Genomic DNA, 20218 nt, shown 5'->3' on the forward strand with positions numbered 1-20218 from the left:
TTCAAGAGGAAAAGTTACTTCATTCCAAGCAACCTTGTGAATCTGCTGTGAATGGTTCTTCTGGTTGGTGAGGAATCCAGTAGTGAGACCAGGGATGTTGGAGATCCTTGTCTTTGGTTCCACTGTGGTGCTCATCAGTTTATAGTACACTCTGTATACTATTGCCAATTCTTGCATTTCTTCTTTCATTGAGATCCCGTCTGTCTTGACTCTCAGTCTGAGGCAGTGGGCTGCATCTTTCAAGCTGGTTGAAAAGTTGGGGAAGCAGTTGAAATATGCCACCTGGTTGCATAGTGATGCTTCTAGAGTCCCAAATAGACTAGCTTGGAAGTCTGTCAATCTGTTGTCTTGTAGGACACATAGGACTGAACAGTTGATGCCTTCTCTTGCCAATAGTTTTATGCCGACTTGGACTGCTCCAATGTGCATAAATTGGTATTGCTTTGCTTGTGCTCTGGCAACTTCAGCAGGGGTGATCATCAAGAGATCTGTTTCTCCTGTTGTTGAGGGGGTTGTGAATTCAAGTATTTTGAAATGATGGCTGTCCATCAGGTCAAATGTTCCCCGTCGGTAGATCTGTTCGAAATCTAGCTTTGGAATTGAGGAGTTTTTTACCTCATGCTCGATTTCATTGTATTCAAATTCTTCAGCATTTAGGAGTTGAACTCCTTTCTTTTTTCCAAAGATGCTTAACATCTTCATTTCTCTTTTTTCTGAATTCTCCGGATTTTCATACCGGATACTAGTATGACTAGTAGATGGTTCCAGAAAAATCATGTTAGGAACACGATTTGAGTTTGGTTTCTCTAATGGTTTGAACCCATTAGTCTTCTTTTTTACTGTAGGCAATTTCTTGTCCTTCAGTATAGATTCCAGCGTTTTTTGCTGTTCTTTGATTTTTCTACTGACACTTGTCAGTCTTTCTTCTTCCGTTTTTGGAAGATCTTTGATATAATCCAGTTTGTTTTCCAATCTTTCTAATTGGTGGATTATAGCAGGTATTGTTTCTAGTGTCGACTGACATCTAGATATTTCTAGTAACATCTTCTGATATTTCTCATCAGAAGCTTTTAGTAGAGAATTTATTTTCTCTAATAATAATTCTGACATTGTCCCCATTAAGGAGGGGTTCTCCTTTGAGCCTTTTACAAGCTCTGATACCAGTTGGGTGCGGATCTAACCAATGCTCAAGTAATCAAGAGGTTTTTGTTCCTCTTTCAGAACATATAAGAGATTTTCTATCTCTTCTTCTATTTTATAAATTCTATTTTGAAGTCTATAAATGATATCCCAATAGTTGGGGGATTCTCTATTAAGATTATCTCTATAGGCCTTCAATTTTCTCAATTTTTCTTTTTCTGTTTGCAGTTCTTTTTCAGTATGTTTGCAGATAGCTACTAATTCGAGTCTGTCAACGATCGAAATTATGAATAATAAATCGTACTGTTTATCTTTGAATGGAAGATGAAAACTAACAGACTTCTGTTTAAATAATTTTGAGAATGGGCCCACCACGTTTCATAATCGTAACAGAAATATTAAATATATATAAACATCACAAGGGTACAGCTGGAAGAAAAAGTGAGAGTTTGTGCAAGTGAGAAAGAAAGAGACAGATACTTGTGTGAAAGGGAAAGGAAATAATTAGCTGGGGTTTTGGGGAAGTATTTTGGTAGAATCGGGGTGTATGAGCATTATCCCAAAAAAAAAGTGATATTTTTAAAAATGAAATGAGTTATAAGGGTCGGTTATTTTATTTTTTTTAGCGTGAGAATGATAAATTTATGATAGTATATATATACAAAAAATTATTTTGATCTTTGAATTTCGTATTTGCCGGAAAACTAAAGCAAACCAGAAAGCAGAAGACAAACCAAACCAGTAAGGCCAGAGAGAGACAGAGATTACAGAGAGAGATTGGAGAGCAGAGCAAAAGAAGAAAGAGAATGAGAGATGGTAAAGCAATCAGAGCGTGATGCAAGGCCTCCACCACCAACAGGAGCAACTAGCCGCTCTTCTCTCCGTCGCTCTTCCCAAGGACGATTCCTCTTCCCCTTCTAAACCCGACGACGATGACTCCGCTCGACTCGCCGCCCTCAACTCCCTCCACCGCGCCATTCTCTACCCTCCCAACTCCCTCCTCGTCACTCACTCCGCCTCTTTCCTCGCCCAGGGCTTCTCTCAGCTTCTCTCCGATAAGTATAACCCCTTTGCCTTCTTCAATTTCACTCTCTCTTAGGGTTTTACTCTATATATCATTCATTCGTGCTTTATTATCTCTTAAACCAATTAGTGATGCTGTTAGTGTTTTGGTTACTGTGAAATTGGAACTATGTAGCTTCATACTATGCCTAAATTTATATTTAGGGATCAGATTGTAAATGACTATGCTTTCGATTGGAATCATGCAAAATTCGTGTATGTAATCTAGCTGAAATTATTTTTGTTTATGTTGTTTGTCTGGAAATTGAATTGTAGATGTTATGGGGTGAGGCAAGAGGCTGCGGTGGCATATGGTGCTCTTTGTGCTGTGGTTTGCTCAATTCCTATAACTTCAAATGGAAGACAGAACCATGTTATGCTTGGGAGCTTGGTTGACCGCTTCATTGGTTGGGCGCTGCCGTTGCTTAGCAATATCAGCGCCGGAGATGGGACCGCGGAATTGGCATTGGACGGCCTGCGAGAGTTTCTTAATGTTGGGGATGTTGGCGGGATCGAGAGATATGCTTTGTCAATTCTTAAAGCGTGCCAAGTTCTTCTTGAGGATGAGAGAACCTCCTTGAGTCTGTTGCACCGCCTTCTCGGTGTTTTGACTTTGATTTCATTGAAGTTTTCTAGATACTTCCAACCTCATTTTCTTGACATTGTTGATCTGCTTCTCGGGTGGGCGTTGGTACCGGACCTTGCCGAATCAGATAGAAGAATTATAATGGATAGTTTCTTACAGTTTCAGAATCATTGGGACATGGATGTTTGCAGTTTGCAGTTTTCTCTGGGATTGCTGTCGAAGTTTGTAGGAGACATGGATGTTTTGATTCAGGATGTAAGTCATGGAACCCCACAACAATTCTGAAGGCTGCTCGCGTTACTTTCATGCTTTTCAACAGTATTGCAGTCCACTGCTTCTGGGTTGCTGGAAATGAATCTACTTGAACAAATTACTGAACCCCTTAGCAGAATTATTCCTCGGTTGTTGGGATGCTTATCTATGGTTGGAAGGAAATTTGGGTGGTTGGATTGGATTGGGTATTCATGGAAGTGTCTGACTTTGCTGGCATAAATTTTTTGTGAAAGATTTTCCACCTTTTATGCACTTGCAGTTGATATTTTATTTCAAAGTTTGGAAGCGGACGTAAGTAACCAAGCAGTGGGAACTGGAAGAATTACCTCCTTCCAAGTTCATGGAGTTTTAAAAACTAATCTCCAGTTATTATCTTTGCAGAAGTTTGGGCTTCTCCCAATCTCTGAAGAAAATACTGCAATTTGATGCTCTAATCTCTCAGTTGCGTTTGCATCCTAATTACTTGGTAACAGGCAGTTCGGCTGCCACTTATATATTCTTGCTTCAACACGGGAATAATGAAGTTGTTGAACAAGCACTGACTTCGTTAACAGAGGAGCTGGAGTTATTAGAAGGGATGCTAGAGAAATCTGTGGGCCATGATAATGGGGTTCTTGCATGTTCCAAAACATATTCAAAACGTGAATTGTTTGCATTGATTAAATTTGATTTGAAGGTTCTGCTATCATGTGTTTTCCTCAGTGGGGGGTTGTAGTCCTAGTTTGATTGGCCAACCAGACATTGCAACCCTATATCTTATGAGGTCAGAAAAGTTGGTGAACTTTATTATTGAGAAATTTAATCTTTTTGACTTGCCTATTATGGAATATGTGGATGTGCAAGTCAATGTTTTGAAGACATTTGACAGGCTAAATTCTTAAGTACCTGCTCTTTGTCATATCAAAGTAGTGGAAAATCATCAATGGATGTTACCTCTGATAAATTACTTAATCGTGAGTCTTTGACGAATGAACATTCGGTTGTGGTTGTTGAGAATCTGAGAAAGTACAGTCTGTCCTTTGTGAAAGCTCTCCATGTCTCTTCTCCTTTTGCAGTTAAAGTAACTGCGCTGGATTGGGTACAAAGATTTTGTGAGAATGTTATTGATTTTAATGAGAAATCAGACACAGAATCTCGTTTCTATGAAGTGTATGGACAGTATGGTAATGATAGAATTATTGGGAACATGCTTTACTCAATTATGGATGCTGCATCTGATAGGGAACCAAAAGTGAGGTCACATGTTTCTTAAGGGCTGCTATCCAAATGTGACTTAATTTCCTTTTGTATTTTTGTTAACTCTTCCGTTGCGAGGGATGGTTTCTTATATGGCTAATACTTTTACATTCACCAGGTCCTTGCAATAACTGAAGATCTACATGATGTTCACAGTCTAGGAAAGGAGGCTGCTGCAGTTCATCGTTCTCTTGTGGAAGACCTTTCAAAGGTTTCCCTCGTCCCATATGTTTTTTATGTTTTTTTTTTTTGGTTCCTTTTGTTTTTTGATTTTTGTTTTTCTTTGGTGTTTTGCTGATTTTAGTTTTATTTGTTACTGATGTTCAGGATGATAAATGTTCCTACATAGTATGATTTACTACCTATGTTGATACCTCTGTTAGTAATTTTCTGTATAATACACGAATAATACACGCACTGATATATTTTTTGTACCTCGTACTTTTGAATGGTATTCATTAAATTTTTTGTGCTTTTGATTAACAAGGTAATATACATGTATTATAACCAATTTTTAACTTTTTTTTTTCTGTATTTTACACATCATTGCAAAAAAAATAAATTAATAATTTAGAATTTAAAAATTTGTTGATTAATTAATTAAAAATGATTTGCTGAACTTTTCAGTGAACTGTTAAATGACATCGTCTGAATAATACACGTATTTTTTTTTTCTGTATTATACATGTCCCGTAGTTTGCTAATTATGATAACCACCATATAAGCTGTTTGTTTACATCTTGGGCAGGCAAATGCAATTCTTCTTCCACTGGAAACAGTATTGTCCAAAGATGTAGCTGCTATCACTGATGTTATGTGTAGGGAAAGAGCGACCAATATGGAAATATCTCCGATTCATGGACAAGCCATATACCAGTCCTATTCTTTAAAAATCAGGGAGGCTTGCCAGACCTTACATCCCTTGGTGCCCTCACTTACCTCATCTGTGAAGGGGCTCTATTCTATGTTGACCAGGCTTGCACGAACTGCAAGTCTTCATGCTGGGGATCTTCATAAAGTATATTCACTGTCTTGCCATAAAGTATATATTGACATCAAGGAGAATAGCATGTTTAGCTGAAAACCAACTCTTTCTCTTTTATCTCTTATAGGCTCTTGAAGGACTAGGAGAAAGCCAGGAAGTAGAATCGCCAGTAACTGATGTATCAAGGCCAGATCTTGCTACTGATGCTGCTGGGTTTGATGACAAGGAGAGAGAGAACCTCTCCATGTCAAATGGTGAGAGCATCAAAGATTTTGTTGGCATTGGACTTCCTTTGGAAGATAAAGGATGGTTATCTCCACCAGATAGTATCTGCAGTAGTAGTACAGATTCTGGCATTTCCTTGCCTGAAATGAGTCTTCCAGTTAGCTTCAATGATCAAGAAGATATAAAGCAATAGCTTTTGCACGGACCTGGTGGCAGAGATGCTATAGATTTTCAAAATACCACCCCTTACTCTCAAGCTGATAGCCAAGAAATGTTGGATTCTCCGCACATATCAAAATTTACAGACGCAGATAACACTCATGTTGGTTCTTTCAAGTTAGCACCTAGTGACCTAAATGAATGTCAACTGGCTCCAGCATCACCAAGTGATGACCCTGTCAGTGTCCGTCCTGATACTTCACGTCCTTCAAATGAGAACAGAGAGGTGGTGTTTGGGGGTAAAGATGAAAGATCCTCACTGAACAAGGTTATAATTAAGGATGAAACTTGTGATGCTACACATGCTTCTAGTCGAGTTGGCAGGGGTAAGCATGCTTATCCCATAAAATCTTTTACCTGCACTTTGTTTGTTTTTTCCATTTCTCCTTAGTGTGTATATTTGCTGTTTCTATCTAGCCCTTGCTCACCAAAAGTGCCTACCTTGGTTATGTTTTCCTCACTTTTTGTGTTTTTATTTTATTTTTTTCATTTTTTTTATATATTTGGAATTAAAAACACAGTTAAATGGATAATCAAGTAGAAAAGATGATTATGGAGTATTGGATGATATCAAGTGCTAGACTAGTAAGCGCATTACGAGATAAAAAGTATTCGTTAATGAGTTGAGAGGAAGGAAGAGGACGGTGGTTGTTTTTGTTTTTGTTGTCTGGTTGAAGAAGCTTCAGCTCCATGATAAGGAGCAAATATAATCCCAATGTTCCAGTGCAATTAGCCATTCAAGGGGTAGAAGGGGAAATAATTTAACAAGGGGTGCAACAGTAGATCACTTTGTTTATGAAGGCCAACTTTCCCTGCCCAGCTCTTCTATGCTTACATTTTATTCTTCCCTCCATGTAACAAGTAGTGGAATACTTGGTTTAAATCAAGATTCCATCTCCCAGGACGTGAAATTAGTTGTGAAAACTTTGTGAAATGTAAATTTTACATTAACAGGTGGATGATTTATACAGAGCAAAGGGTAATCCGCTGAGAAAATAGAAAATAAGGATGGGGGAAAGCTAGTTCTCTTGTAATGGGACATTATGAATATAACTTTATTTTTTGGACGAAGAGTAAATCTCCTGTGTCAACTTTTAAGCTATGAAGATACATAATTGCTCTCAAGCCGGTCTTGCCATACCTTATCTGTGTATATTTTGGTCTTTGTACTAGGTAAAAACCCTTATGCAATGTCAGTCTTGAGATGAGTTGAGATGAAACTAGATGGTCGAGATATATCTGACAACAGGTAAGTGCTTCTTCTAGAGATCTTATTATGTTAGATTGGTTGTAATAATTGATATGACTGTGGACCTTTGTGTATTCTCAGAGAAATTAGTATCTCCGAAGAAGTGGGCTGTCTACTTAAGCAAGCCACTAGTGTAGACAATCTTTGCAACATGTATGAAGGTTGGACACCATGGATTTGAACTTGTGGAGTTGCTGCCTTCTATATGTACGAGGCGTATTAATTTAGAATAGGGTTGGTTAATCCGTTTTTGCCTTGCAAAGTCAGAGAATTGAGAATGGAGCCTCTTATGCTGGGCAAGGCATTAATTGCTTCAGCAATCCCATCTCTTTGGCTTCGCATCTCCTGTTCATTTAAATGAGCAATGGTGATTATTTCGTAAGAAATTGGCCGTCAATGTCTAATAGCTCAGTTGTTGGTGATATCTGGTTCAGTAAACCTTGCCCTTTCTAGAATGGCCAGCTGTGTCTTTGGTGGAGGATAACTTGAAATTTTTCAAGTGTTATCTCCCTCTAAATTGTGGTGCCTTGGGTGAGATTATGCATGTGGCATGAGAAGTAGTCTCGTGTGGAACTCGTGTTATTTGTATTTGGCGGTTGCTAAGCTGTCTCCCTGCTTTAATGCTCTATAAAGATGGAACAACTTTGCAGACGCCATTGTGGCAGACTGGCTGGAGAATGCCATGTGACGCACTTTGAAAGAGATTCCTGATTTTAGCAGCAAGCTGGCCTGGTGTAGCACAGTTGTTCATCTGTGGTCAATTCTCTGTATCATGAAAAGCACTGCTACTCCCAACAAGGAGTCACAAATTTACTACCAATGTGAGTGATTACTCTGTCCTCTTCTACTATGCCTAGTTGCATTTTGTGGCATTGCTCTTTAGTGTTCAATGGGTAATACATCTTTAGCCAGGTTGTCCGGTTCTTTTTGGCAATTACTGATCTGAGGATGTCTTCCTCATTTTGTAGGCAATCAGCTCACTTTTGCACAGGTTGCATTTGGTTTAGAAGATCTTACCTCGCATGGAGGAATATCAAAGTATCAAACATCCACAATATAGGAAATTCTTAATTTCGTCAACGGCATTTGTCGACCAGCTCTTCCTTTTCGGTCTGGGAATCTCTTTGTTTGATACTGCCCGGGGAAGGTCAACATCTTTTTCCTTTTTACTGTGGTATAATAAGTTAAGAATGTAGCTCTTATTAAAGAGAGATATTGGTACTCAGTCCTACTCTGATATTGCTACTTAATATATAAACTTTCCATACTAGTGTATTTTTCTCTTCTGCAATATAGATTTACTGTTGTCCCGTATTATCTACCGAAGTTCAAACTGCAAAATAAAAATAGACGAATATAAGAATTTTCGGTCCAGTTTATTACAACTGATATTTTTGTCTCAAGTATGTCCTAGGTGAATTGGTAAATCTAATCCGTTGGTCCAAAAAGAACTCTTAATCTTATTATGAAGGAATTCTTTTTATTAGTCTTCGACTGGAGGGCAGTGAAGAAGTAAAGTATAACTTCCTTGGTAATGACTAATGGCAACTGTTTTCTCCATTCATTCTTAAAAACCACTAGCTTGCTGTAGTTTCGGACTTTTTTTAACTTTGGATAAGAATCAAGAAACTATACACATCACGAAACCGACCAATGTGGCTGCTTGTTTCTATCAAAGCCAACAGGTATTTCTTCTTCAAGCGTGCCTGTACCGTGTGCGTGCTTCTTATATAATTATCGACGATAACTAGTTCATATCTTCAACACAATCCAAGTTTCAGAACAATATCTCACTCTAATATTTCAGAAGTACTTGAAGAAGATTTCTCTATCTTTGATCTTCAATTGTTGAATATTTAGAGTCATGTCTGCGATGGTGGATATTTGGAGTAATGAGACAAAGGAGCAGAGGAAGAAGGATCAAAACCCTTTCGTCAAATGCCTCGGCTGCATCAAGCACTGATGTTTGGGTTAACCAAGCGAAGGGAGGCATATGAGCTTGTTAGCTCCTATTTTCTGCAAAGTCATGCGTGTACACTATTCATAATTTCGATCATTTCCAGACTAGATTTAATTGCTATTTGCAAAGAACTAGCGAAGAATTAGCGAAGAATTAGCAGAAGAAAGATAAAAGTTGAGAAAATTAAAGATTTTAAATCTAGACTTCCTTTCAAAAAAATCTAGACTTAAAAAGAAACTCCCGAGTCCCGACTACTGGGATATTATCTTTATAGTCCAAAAAAGAATTTATAAAGTTGAGAAAAATATTCGAGATATCAAATATACTCTTAAAGAGGAACAAAAACCCTCTTGATTATTTGACACGCTATTCGTCTAAAGTCTCAGTTTCCATGTTTGTGTAGTGGTTTAGCCCTTGAAGATGTGCAGTTGTGTCATTTTCTTCCTCCTTCTTTTTGCTTCTTATTAATTTTTTTATTTGTTTGACTTTCAAAATCAATAACAGTGCTAAGGTTTGTAACAATGAAAGTACGTATGGTAAGTTTAAGACCCCATAGAACGTCTCTGTGTGATATTGTGGAATTGTTTACTTGAGAAAACCGATCTGAACTGTCCAATTAAGCCAACACTACCACAGAATCTCACAAACCAATTAAGCTAGCTTCACAGAAAACCAAAAACAAGTGTGTTTGAGATAAATTAACAATCGAGTACTATAAGAAAAGTAGGGCAGAGAAATGGCAAAAAGTTTGCAGCCATTCTTGACTAACTAATGTGCCAAGGATCATCTAAACGCCTGTGCGGCTAGATTTTCTAAGATATCATTGTCTTCTGGGGTCTAAAGTCGTCAATCACGTTGGTGTCTGTCTCCCACTTTCGCTGAAGGTGCTATTTCTATTGACCACTCCGTGACACTTATAACTCGATTACTTTCGCTCAAGGCGCCAGGAAACTACTCTGCACATTGCCAAACCGAGAGACCTAGCTAATATATATCAAAGAGATATAGGCTATGTTTGGTATGACTGTTCTTTGAGAAAAAGCTGGCTTTTACTTATTTCTGAGAATAAGTAGCTGAAAAGCAAAGTAGCTGAGTGTTTGGTAAACTGGCTTTTTATAAGTGCTTTCAGTGGTAAAAGCAGTGGCAAAGTGTTTGGTAAACTCAAACTGGCTTGTGCTTTTTGTTTGTGGAATGACCAAATTGGACATGAGATTATTGTCTTAATTGTTTGGTAATACATTGTTGTTCAAATGCTTTTGTTATTATTTTTTTAAATCTTTATTATGTCCTTATTAATTTTTGTCTGTAAGAGAGAGTTGAGGAAAACAAGAGGTTGGTCTGTAATTCCTTGAAGTTCATGAGGGTACCCAATGGTATTTCAAAAAATTCATTAAACCATCGCTATAGTAGCGCGCGGCTTCTGGCTTCTAAAAGCCGGGGTGAGGCAGCTTCAGCTTTTTGATGAAAAAAGCCGCAGCTTCTGGAGAAAGCCGACAATAAGCCGGGTTACCAAACACAAGTCAAACGCTTATAAGCAGGGGAGAAAAAAGCCCCCCCCAAACGCAGCCGTAGTCCTGGACAGTAACAATACCGTCCCAAATTATTTCAATTCAGCCTCCTCACTCATCGTCCTGCAATCAAACACCATGGATCTGCGCTGGTCCCTTCTTGGCCTAGCGGCCTTTGCTTTATTTGTGAAAATTACTAGGTCCAAGGATCGACCGGCATCACCAAACAACAAGAACAACATGGATCTGAGCAAACCTCAAGTCGGAGCCTCTTCGTCTTCGTCTTCGTCTTCCTCCTCTTCTTCCACCCATTCGTTCACACACGATGTCTTTCTGAGCTTCAGAGGTCCGGATACGCGCAACAATTTCACCGGCCATTTGTACCGCAATTTGGTTCAGGAGGGAATTAACACCTTCATTGATAATGACCTTACAAGAGGAGAAGATATAACAAAGGAGCTTCTCGATGTAATTGAAGGATCAAGGATTTCCATTGTTGTATTTTCTGCCAACTATGCGTCTTCGAAGTGCTGCTTGGATGAACTTGTCAAGATCTTTCAATGTAAAGAATCCAAGCAACAAATTGTTTACCCAATTTTCTACAAGATAGATCCGTCGGAGACACGGTACCAGAAGGGCCAGGTTGGTGAAGCAATTGCTCACCTTAGCAAATACAAGGGTAACTCAGAGAAGGTGGAGAGTTGGAAGGCAGCTCTTCAACAAGTAGCCAGTTTGTATGGGTGGCAAATCAAGGATGGAGGGTACGTTTGTTCAATCTCAAGCATCTCAACTTTATTATGCAGATTTTAACATTCCGCCATTAACAGATAATTAACTGAGTTAACACATTACATGATGTTTAATCTTACCCATGCATCAATAGTTTCACTAACTAATGGACTACAATTAGAGTATAATCTTGAATATGATTTAGTCCAGTCATTGATTCGTCCCCTAAAAAACTGAACATATAGGAAAGTTTAAACTAATTATTTCATATGCATGCTTTTACATTTGCAGGCATGAAGCGAATGTCATTGATGAAATTGTTAAAGAGATATCAACCAAAATAATGAAATGCACCCCTTTAAATGTGGCAAAATATCCTGTTGGAATAGAATCTCGTGTAGATGACATATGTAAGCAGTACTTAAATGTAGGGCAAGACAATCCTCACATGGTAGGGATATGGGGAATTGGCGGAATAGGAAAGTCAACACTTGCAAAAGCTGTTTTCAATTCAATTAGCCATGAGTTTGAACATAGCTGTTTCTTGAGAAATGTTAGAGAAGAATCATTTTCATATGGAGGTCTTGTCAAGCTACAAAACATTTTTCTTTCTAAGATTATAGAGAGGAATCCACCTAAGGTGAACAATGTTGATGAAGGAATCACTGTGCTAAAGCAAAAACTAAGCCAGAAAAAGGTTCTCTTAGTTCTTGATGATGTGAACCACTTGGATCAGCTAAGAGCACTTGCCGGAGGGTGTGATTGGTTTGGCCAAAGAAGTAGAATTATCATAACAACAAGGGATACAAATTTGCTAAGTGCTCATACAGTCAATTATTCAATATATGAGGTCAAGGAATTAAATCATCAAGAAGCTTTGGAGCTCTTCAATGTCAATGCCTTCAAAGGAAATAAATGTATGGATGATTTCTTTGAACTTGCAACTAATGTAATACGTTATGCTAAAGGGATTCCGTTAGTTTTGGAAGTTTTGGGGTCAGATCTATGTAGTAAAGATAAGGATGAGTGGAAAGATGCATTAGAGTATTACAACAAATATCCTAACCAAGATGTTCAGCAAACTCTCAAAAGAAGTTACGAGGGATTGGAGGATCGGATGAAAGAAGTTTTTCTGCATATTGTATGTTTCTTTAAAGGTTATAAAGAAGGCTCTGTGATCCATGTACTACAAAGATGTGACCTGAATCCCAAGTATGCTCTCAGAGTCCTCGTAGAAAAGGCCTTAATAAAAATTGAGAAATACAATAGGATTTGGATGCATGACCTTTTAGAAGACATGGGAAAAGAAATTGTTCGGCAAGAGTCCCGTGATGAGATAGGACAACGCAGTAGACTGTGGCTATATGAGGATGTTCGCGAAGTTCTTGAGGAAAACAAAGTAAGTGATATTTATTTAGCTTTATAATATTTAATACACCCTCGCTTATAAAATCTTGAAGAATTTAAAAATTTTATGTGAATGTTCATTATGAGAAGAAGTTGCTTAATTTGACCTAATTGCTATTTCATATTAGGGAACAGATAAAATTAAAGGCATCGTGTTGAGAAGAGAAGAGATGTATAGAGGAGACATAAAGTTGAATCGCGGAAGCTTCACAAACTTGAAAAATCTTCAAATTTTTATAGCCGATTCCAATGATGATCATAATAAGATACTTTGTGGAGAGGGCGTGGATTATTTCCCCAACAAGTTGAGGGTCCTTGACTTAAATGGTTTCTCGCACATGGGTGGGCCCTGCACGAATTCACTAGGCGAGGGATTGAAGGTATTTAAAAGAATTCGATCACTTTTTACACACATTGCTGCAATTTAATTTGTTCAGAACTTATTATTTCAATCTTTTTAATTTGATTATTCGGTTCTCTTTCTCCCAAACAGAATATGCGGTATTTGAAATATATCAAATTGTGGGACTGTTATGGTTTAACAAGAATTCCCGACTTGTCTGGATTAACAAGCTTAGAGTATTTGTATCTGTCTGATTGGCATGATTTAGTTGAAGTTCATCCTTCGGTTGGCCGTCTCGATAAGCTCGTCGTTTTGAAACTCATCTGTTGTTTTAAGCTGCATATGTTTCAAGAGAGGATCAACATGAAATCTTTGGAAACTCTGAATCTCCATTGGAGCTCGCTTAAGTTCTTCCCTGAAATTGAGGGAGACATGAAATCTTTGAATCGCCTGGATCTAAGTCGCACTGACATCAAAGAGTTACCTAGCTCAGTTGGAAATCTCACTGGCCTTAAATCCTTGTCTCTATATGAGTGTGATAGTCTCAGGGATATACCATCGAGCATTTTCTATGAATTGCAATGTCTGGAGAAGCTTGATCTACGGAAATGCTCTAACCTTGTTACATTTCCAACAAAGTCAGAATCACTTCCTCCTCCACCGGTCTTTTCAACTAACCTCACTTCCAGATTACAAGTTCATCTGAACGATTGCAAGCGGCTTGAAGAAATTTCAGAATTTCCACGAGAAATAGATGGCTTATATGCGTGGGATTGTCAGTCATTGGAAAGAATTTCAAAGTTGTCAAAAATTTTGGGGGGTAAAGATTCAAAAATGTTCAGTGAGTTGGACTTGATACGCTGCGAGAGACTCTGCGACAATCTGGCTCGTGGAGTAGTATCAGAGGTTGAAGTTGACAAGCGACTATTTCATCTGGCCCAGAAGAGAAACAAGATGACAGAGGAATCGACGGGAAAGGCAGACAAATTGACGGCTCTGCTGACTCTTTTTTTCTCTTGTGCGAAATCTGAAGAATTCCAAGTACAATTTCCCGCAAGTGCTCCGATTCCAAACTGGTTCACCTGCCGTCAGGATGTGAATTGGGATGCGAAGTGGCTGATAAATAAAGAGCATGAGTTTTGCATTGAAATTCCTCAAAACTCCAATTGGGACAACAAAGGGTTGGCTCTCTGTATTCAATTGAGTTCTCTTCGGGCCACTCTTTTTGTTTACATCAATGGAATAAAGTTTGATGAGAAATCCATGTCTGACGATGTGTGGGTGCATTACATTCCATTCGTTACAGTAATAAGGAGGTTGAGTGAGTGTGGGATGCCACCACCTGATATGTTTCGAGTTATGTTTCGTACTGAAAACATTGCTGTATACTTAGGAAAGCCTTTGTGGGGAAGCTGGGGAGTCCACCTGATCGAAGATTTGGAAGGAGAAGGCCGATGATAGTCCAGCTGACTTCCAGTAGGTTCATTATCTTTGTCTTTTTCTGTGTTTTAAGGCTTCTTTTATAGACTACTATCATTCTCAAAATCAAAATCATATTTGAATCAGCATTCTGTTGTCCAGGTATATGCTGATTCTGCTGCCACTGAGGATGACGTTGACACACCCAAGGTACAAAACACTTACCTCGGACGAAGTACTCCTTTGAAAACATGATGCTCGATCATCATCATACAATGTTAAGGTACTTATTCCCTGTCTCTGAGATAATGGCACTTACATATGGGGTATATAACTATATATATCATATATTGTTTCTAGTTCTGAACATGCCATGTGTAGCAGAAGTAGTCTAGGTTGAACATTAAAACTTTTCTGAATTTCCTCGACTTACTTCGTTCAGGAGTTCAATCTAGAGGAAATGATTGAGTGAGTCTTTGGAATCAAACCTGTAGAGCATGATCAGTGGACTTGATAAGACCTACAACGAGGGTCTATATGTCTGAATTCCTTGTCTGTTCCAGAGCAGTAAAGATGCACACATTGATCAATGTTCCAAAAATAAAAGGACAGGTACGCAAAAAGCCTTGCACTTTAACGGATCTTTTGGTTGAAATCACATTTTGGCTTGGCTTAATTTAGATCTGGTAGTAACATGCAGTAATTGGGATGCTGATAAATTGCTCAAGATTGAATTTGGTAATTGGACCTACTCTGCACTCATGTTTGTAGCCTTTGATTTTTGATTGTTTCTTTTTTTGTAGGTAAAACTCCTTATGCAATGGCTTTATTAAGTTGAGTTGCGACGGAACTAGATGCTCCAGATATAGCTGATACAATAGGTAATTGCTTTTTTTTGGTGAATTAACTTAGCTAGTTGCTAATAATGGATTTTATTAACAATGGAACTTTTTGTGTATTCAGGGCAAGTGGACTATGTACTTCATTAGCATGGAAGGTTGGACCTACCTTGGATTTCATTCATTTTACCATGGCTAGTCAAACACGCCTCAAGAGGGTTTTGGTCTCTTTGCAGCTTTGGTGGCATAATGAATCCCGGTCAATTGTCACTATCCCATTTGCGGGTATAATGCATTTTGTTTCACTAGTTTACTTCCAATGTGAGTGCACGGTTGGTCTTTGTTCTGTTTATCTTTAAAAATAATACTGGGAAAGAAAAATTTGCCAACTAAAGGCAGCCTTTGTTCAGCCAGGTTGTGCAGACCTTCTGTGAAGTTCTTGATGAATATTCTGATTAATTTGAGAGGAAAACAGCGTTTGGGCCTCCTAAGAAAAAGGCAATACTTGCCTGTTGCAAGTTTGAGTCATCCTTGATAAAAAGGTTCAAAGGGGTAAAAGAGTTGAGGAAAACAGCATTTGGGCTTCTTAAAAATGTCTGCCCAGATTGAGGAGGACACTGATGCGGAAGAGCTGGAGGCGGGTGGAAGCATTTCACCAAAAACTTATATTGGAACAACATGGTGATCAATCAACATATATAAGTTGCTGAGGTGAACTATATTATTCCCTTTGAATTAACAATTAGAAATGGTTTATGAGTTGTTATCATTTGATTAATTCTTATCTTTATCTAAGCTGGTACAGATTTTAATGGCCCAGCAAGTGTGGGATGATATGCTCAACTTGAGGAAGGAATTTGTTTGTTCAACTATGGTACAGATTTCTGCTTCCATTTGACTACTTTTAAACTTCTCTGTTTATTTTGTAGACAGACTGATCTAATCAGTGGGATGCCAAACTGATCGAGATTTAATTAGTTTAGTACTGGGTTCTACTCTACACTCATTTTTGCAACTCTTGATATTTGGAAAGGTGAAAATCAGCAATGTTGTCCTCTAAAGGGAAGCTAAGATGAATCTAGAGGACTGGTGGAGACAATAATGAGTCACTGAGTTTAGTTAACTTGTTTTTCTATAAGTGACTACTGCAGACAATCTTTGCAATATGTATTAAAGGTTGGTCTTATGGGATTTGAACTTTTGAAGGTGCTGTCTCCTAATTACATGCGCGCAATGATCTATGTAGAATGCATTGTAAAGGTTCGTCTTGTGGGATTTGAACTTTGAAGGTGCTGTCTCCTAATTACACGTGTGCAATAATCTATGTAGAATGCATTGTAAAGTGCTTTCAAGAAGATTTTGGATTCTTGGTAGCAGCCTTGCATGGTGTATTACATCCCTACTTTTTCGGTCAGTTCTCAGCATTACCAGAAGCAGTCTGGAAATGGCAACATGGATTCTGCATTGTACATCTGCATACCAATGTGAGTACACTTTTTTTCTTTGTTCTTTTGCAGTTTGTCATTGTAATTCTTTCTTCCACAATTACTGTAGGTCTTTGATAGTAATATATGTTCAGCAAAGTTGTCCAGTCCTTTTGGCAATCGTTGATTTTTGCTGTCTACCTCATTGTGTAGGCAATCATTTTGATTTTGCACAGCTCATGTCTTAGAGAGATCATGATCCTACCTCTGCAGTAGGAATACAAAACCCACACGACTACTTTAAATACTCAAGTAGCCCAAACCGCCAACACAAATTGTCCCAACGGGTGCAAGGTTAACGTTGACAGAGTACTGCTGCTCTGTCTCTGGAAGAATTGGTGCAGGAGAATATTAAGAAGGATTTTAGCAACTGGATCAAATTAAGGTTTTTCTGTAAGCATTGCTCTTGATACAATCATGAAAGCTGAAGTCTGGGGTTTGTTCAAGGGTCTTCTTATTCCAGCTTAGTTAATCTGCAAAGAGCCTATTCTGTGACACTGGCTCGGACATCTCAATGACTTATATAGCTACAAGGAAGTTAATGAAACGGCAGATAACTTGCCAAGCTCGATTGCATGAACTTTTTTGATATGGGAAACTGATTCCTTTCCCTTCAAATTTTTGGTTGCAGCTATTTTTGTTTTATATCTGGGGAAAATGTTGAGACTTGAGAATTCTAGAGATGGATTAAATAAACAAGATATGGATAGTATCTTGTCGGAAAGCCTATGTCTCACAAACTCTTACAGTGCAATGTCTCGAAAGGTAACTAAATCGGTGAACTTGATATATATACTGCTACCGGTGCTATTTGACTACGTTCATAACACCACATTTAAACATTACTTGAATATATATATATATATATATATATATAGCCGTTTGAGAGCAGACGTCCGCAACTCAGAAAAAATGCGGGTGGAGTCGCCGGCCACAAGATTGCAGCGCTGCCCATAACTTGCAGTTGCAGGTGAGATCGCTGCCCAGAAACCTTCAACCTCGATCACTGCCCAGAAGCGGTGTGGGGTGCCTCCAGCCTCCGTTCGGCAAGCCCCGCGCCGCCGTCTGAAAGCTACTGCAGCATCAACGTCCGCACTTTCGCTAAAGTGCGGACGTCTGCCTGTGATTGGCCCTATATATATATATCTCTTTTTCCCTTGGCTAGGGGCAAAAAGAATATTTTCATTCCCCGTTGGAATGTAATACATTTCAAAGAAATTTATTATTTCTTTATTTATGTTTATTTCGAAATTTAAGTATGGATCACAACTCCCAGGATTTAGCAATCTAATGGAGGACAATTCATGAGCTAACTAGGCTCCCTCAAACATCTTTAAAAGAATTAGATAAAAATATTGTCGAATTGTTTCTTTTTCTTTATTTTTTCCTTTTTCCTTTGTTTAGTCACTATTATTGTTTATGACTAGTGGCTTATTTTCTTGCAAATTTGACTTTTCCTTTTGGGGAAATTCTAACCATTTTTGACTTTGTGCTCTTTCGTCTCTAAAGTAGAGATTGTTCCCAGAGGCTTGAAACTCTATAGTAGCTGGTTTGCTACTACAGCTTGAGGAAACTCAAGCAGCAAGGTTTCATCGTTGTACATATCCATCCAGTAAGTGTTCTTACTATGTTATATGATTATACCATTTTAATCTTCTTCCTTCTATAATATTTCTTTTATTAATAAGAAAATCACGAACTGCTTGGTTATCAGTTATGATAATAAAATTCTTAGTAGCCAAGTAAATATGAAGAATTGGCTTCTTCTGATTCTTCAATCTCATGTGCCAACATTATTGGGATGTCTAGTTGTGTAACATCTGTGGCCATGGTAGCCAACAGGTATATTGCTGCATTGGAATATCAAAAATATGTTGCAGTAAAATTAAGGTGTCAAGTGCAAAAAACACAAGACATTGCGGCTCCCTAGCCAAGGGAAAAAGAGATATACATATGTTTTAGGAGAATTTAAATTTGCAGGCTATAAACCATATAGTCGGCAGGTATGGATAAAGGCAAGGAGATCGTAGATCCGTCTAACACAGGATGGGTTACTATTGCTAAAAAAGCACCATCTCAAAATTCTTCCAATGCTGAAGGTTAAATATTTGGAGAGCCTGTAGCCTTTTGCTACATGATACACCATTGTTTTGATGAACTGAGGAAATTTTTTTATTTCATCAGTATTTAAGCTTTGGAAAATAATCTGGTTAATTATTCCCCATTCAACTGCTGCTAGTTCCCATCATCATGACTTATGATGAAGCTGAGTTTTGGGATATCAAATTCTTTCATATTCAGTGATTCTGAATATTCCATAAACAGATCTTGAATTACCTGCTCATGATCGTGAATTTTGCTATAAATATCAGAAAAAATATGTCCAGGAAGATGACTTTTTGTTTAAAAAAAAACAAAAACAAATTCTTTTAATTTGTTCAAATGTTGGATCAATAGTATCATCCAACAGTTCTGACAACTAGAGAAAACTGGTTATCTTCTCTAGTGAAAAATCCTCACTCCAATTTATTTGTTTTAATGCTTGGAGGCTGGCATGTTTAAATTTGAAATTTTTTACTTTTTCAACGTCTAGTTGTGCTACTAGATCTGAGACTTGAGTTGTCAGCTGGGTTAGCTGTACTCTGAAATCTTTTTTGATTCCTGAAATATGGGCTTTCCATACTCCATTTACTGAATTATAAATTTCTCCAGGAAGGCTTGGGTTGTAAAAATCTAGTATGAATGTGAAGGGTCCGTTCTTTCCCAACTTACAACATCACTCCTATACATACAATTGAGAAGTAACTATAGTTAACAAAAAGTAACTGTAGTTCACTAACTATGGTTACAAAAATAACCTAACTATAGTTACAAATTATCAAGTCACTAACCTTGGTTAGGTTAAAGTGATACCTATACAATATCTACAAACCTCTACCGCCTTCTCATCGTCAGAGATTTCTTCTCCTAACAATATCTCTAGGTTGTTTTCTTCCATCATTTTGACTATCTTTTTGGTATTCTTTCCCTTTTTAGGACATTCTGGAGCATAATGTCCTTATTCATTACAAATGTAACATCTACATTTTTTATGCATAGGATTTTTTGCTTCAGTTGAAAAATACTTGAGAAACACTCAAGATGACACCTATGATGATTTTATTAAAACAACAAATTATGCTTCATCTTCTGAAATAAAAAAATGAACCTATGGACCAACCAAGTCCAACTTATACCAGAAGAGACGATATGAATAAACAATCCGTGGCCCAAAACGGGACATATCTTGATCTAACTCATATACCTTTTAAAGATCAAGAGAAAACAATAGAAGATTGGGCACAATCCATGTCCATTCTAATAACAAATTATAAAAACACATGGACAAAAGAAGGATTCTTAGATTACATAGCAGCAACATTGCAAGGAGACATTTTGCAGTGGTTAAAACAGTGGGAAGGATCCCCAAAAGGGAAACTACAAAAATTAAATTTATTAACCAACTTTAAAGACTTTGACTCAATACTACATGGTTTTACACAAATAATAAAAGA

General features: G+C 37.9%; 2 protein-coding genes across 19 annotated transcripts; both read left to right on the forward strand.

Annotated features, from left to right (window-relative positions):
- The first annotated feature begins 1821 nt into the window (after positions 1–1821).
- LOC112170266 lies at positions 1822–8242 on the forward strand. The gene is made up of 8 exons (XM_024307493.2): positions 1822–2199; positions 2479–4292; positions 4416–4508; positions 5046–5315; positions 5410–6052; positions 6900–6975; positions 7057–7796; positions 7944–8242. Exons 2-5 carry the CDS (start codon positions 3984–3986, stop codon positions 5698–5700), a joined length of 963 nt encoding a protein of 320 aa, XP_024163261.1. The 5' UTR covers positions 1822–2199; positions 2479–3983; the 3' UTR covers positions 5701–6052; positions 6900–6975; positions 7057–7796; positions 7944–8242.
- A 1348-nt stretch (positions 8243–9590) lies between these two features.
- LOC112170264 (disease resistance protein RUN1) lies at positions 9591–17244 on the forward strand. Of its 18 annotated transcripts, none has more exons than XM_040507775.1 (13): positions 9591–9706; positions 10505–11204; positions 11464–12571; positions 12708–12959; positions 13073–14372; positions 14504–14624; positions 14784–14953; positions 15145–15222; positions 15305–15501; positions 15591–15891; positions 15977–16054; positions 16110–16664; positions 16818–17244. In XM_040507775.1, the coding sequence occupies exons 2-6, from the start codon at positions 10582–10584 to the stop codon at positions 14512–14514; spliced, it is 3294 nt and encodes a 1097-aa protein (XP_040363709.1). In that variant the 5' UTR covers positions 9591–9706; positions 10505–10581; the 3' UTR covers positions 14515–14624; positions 14784–14953; positions 15145–15222; positions 15305–15501; positions 15591–15891; positions 15977–16054; positions 16110–16664; positions 16818–17244. The 18 variants fall into 18 exon arrangements, with proteins under 18 accessions (XP_040363709.1, XP_040363715.1, XP_040363718.1 ...); XM_040507781.1 differs by having other exon boundaries at positions 16114–16664; XM_040507784.1 differs by having other exon boundaries at positions 16214–16664.
- The last annotated feature ends 2974 nt before the right edge of the window (positions 17245–20218 follow it).

Source organism: Rosa chinensis, chromosome 6 (assembly GCF_002994745.2).
Source record: "Rosa chinensis cultivar Old Blush chromosome 6, RchiOBHm-V2, whole genome shotgun sequence".
Classification (NCBI taxonomy): Eukaryota; Viridiplantae; Streptophyta; class Magnoliopsida; order Rosales; family Rosaceae; genus Rosa; species Rosa chinensis.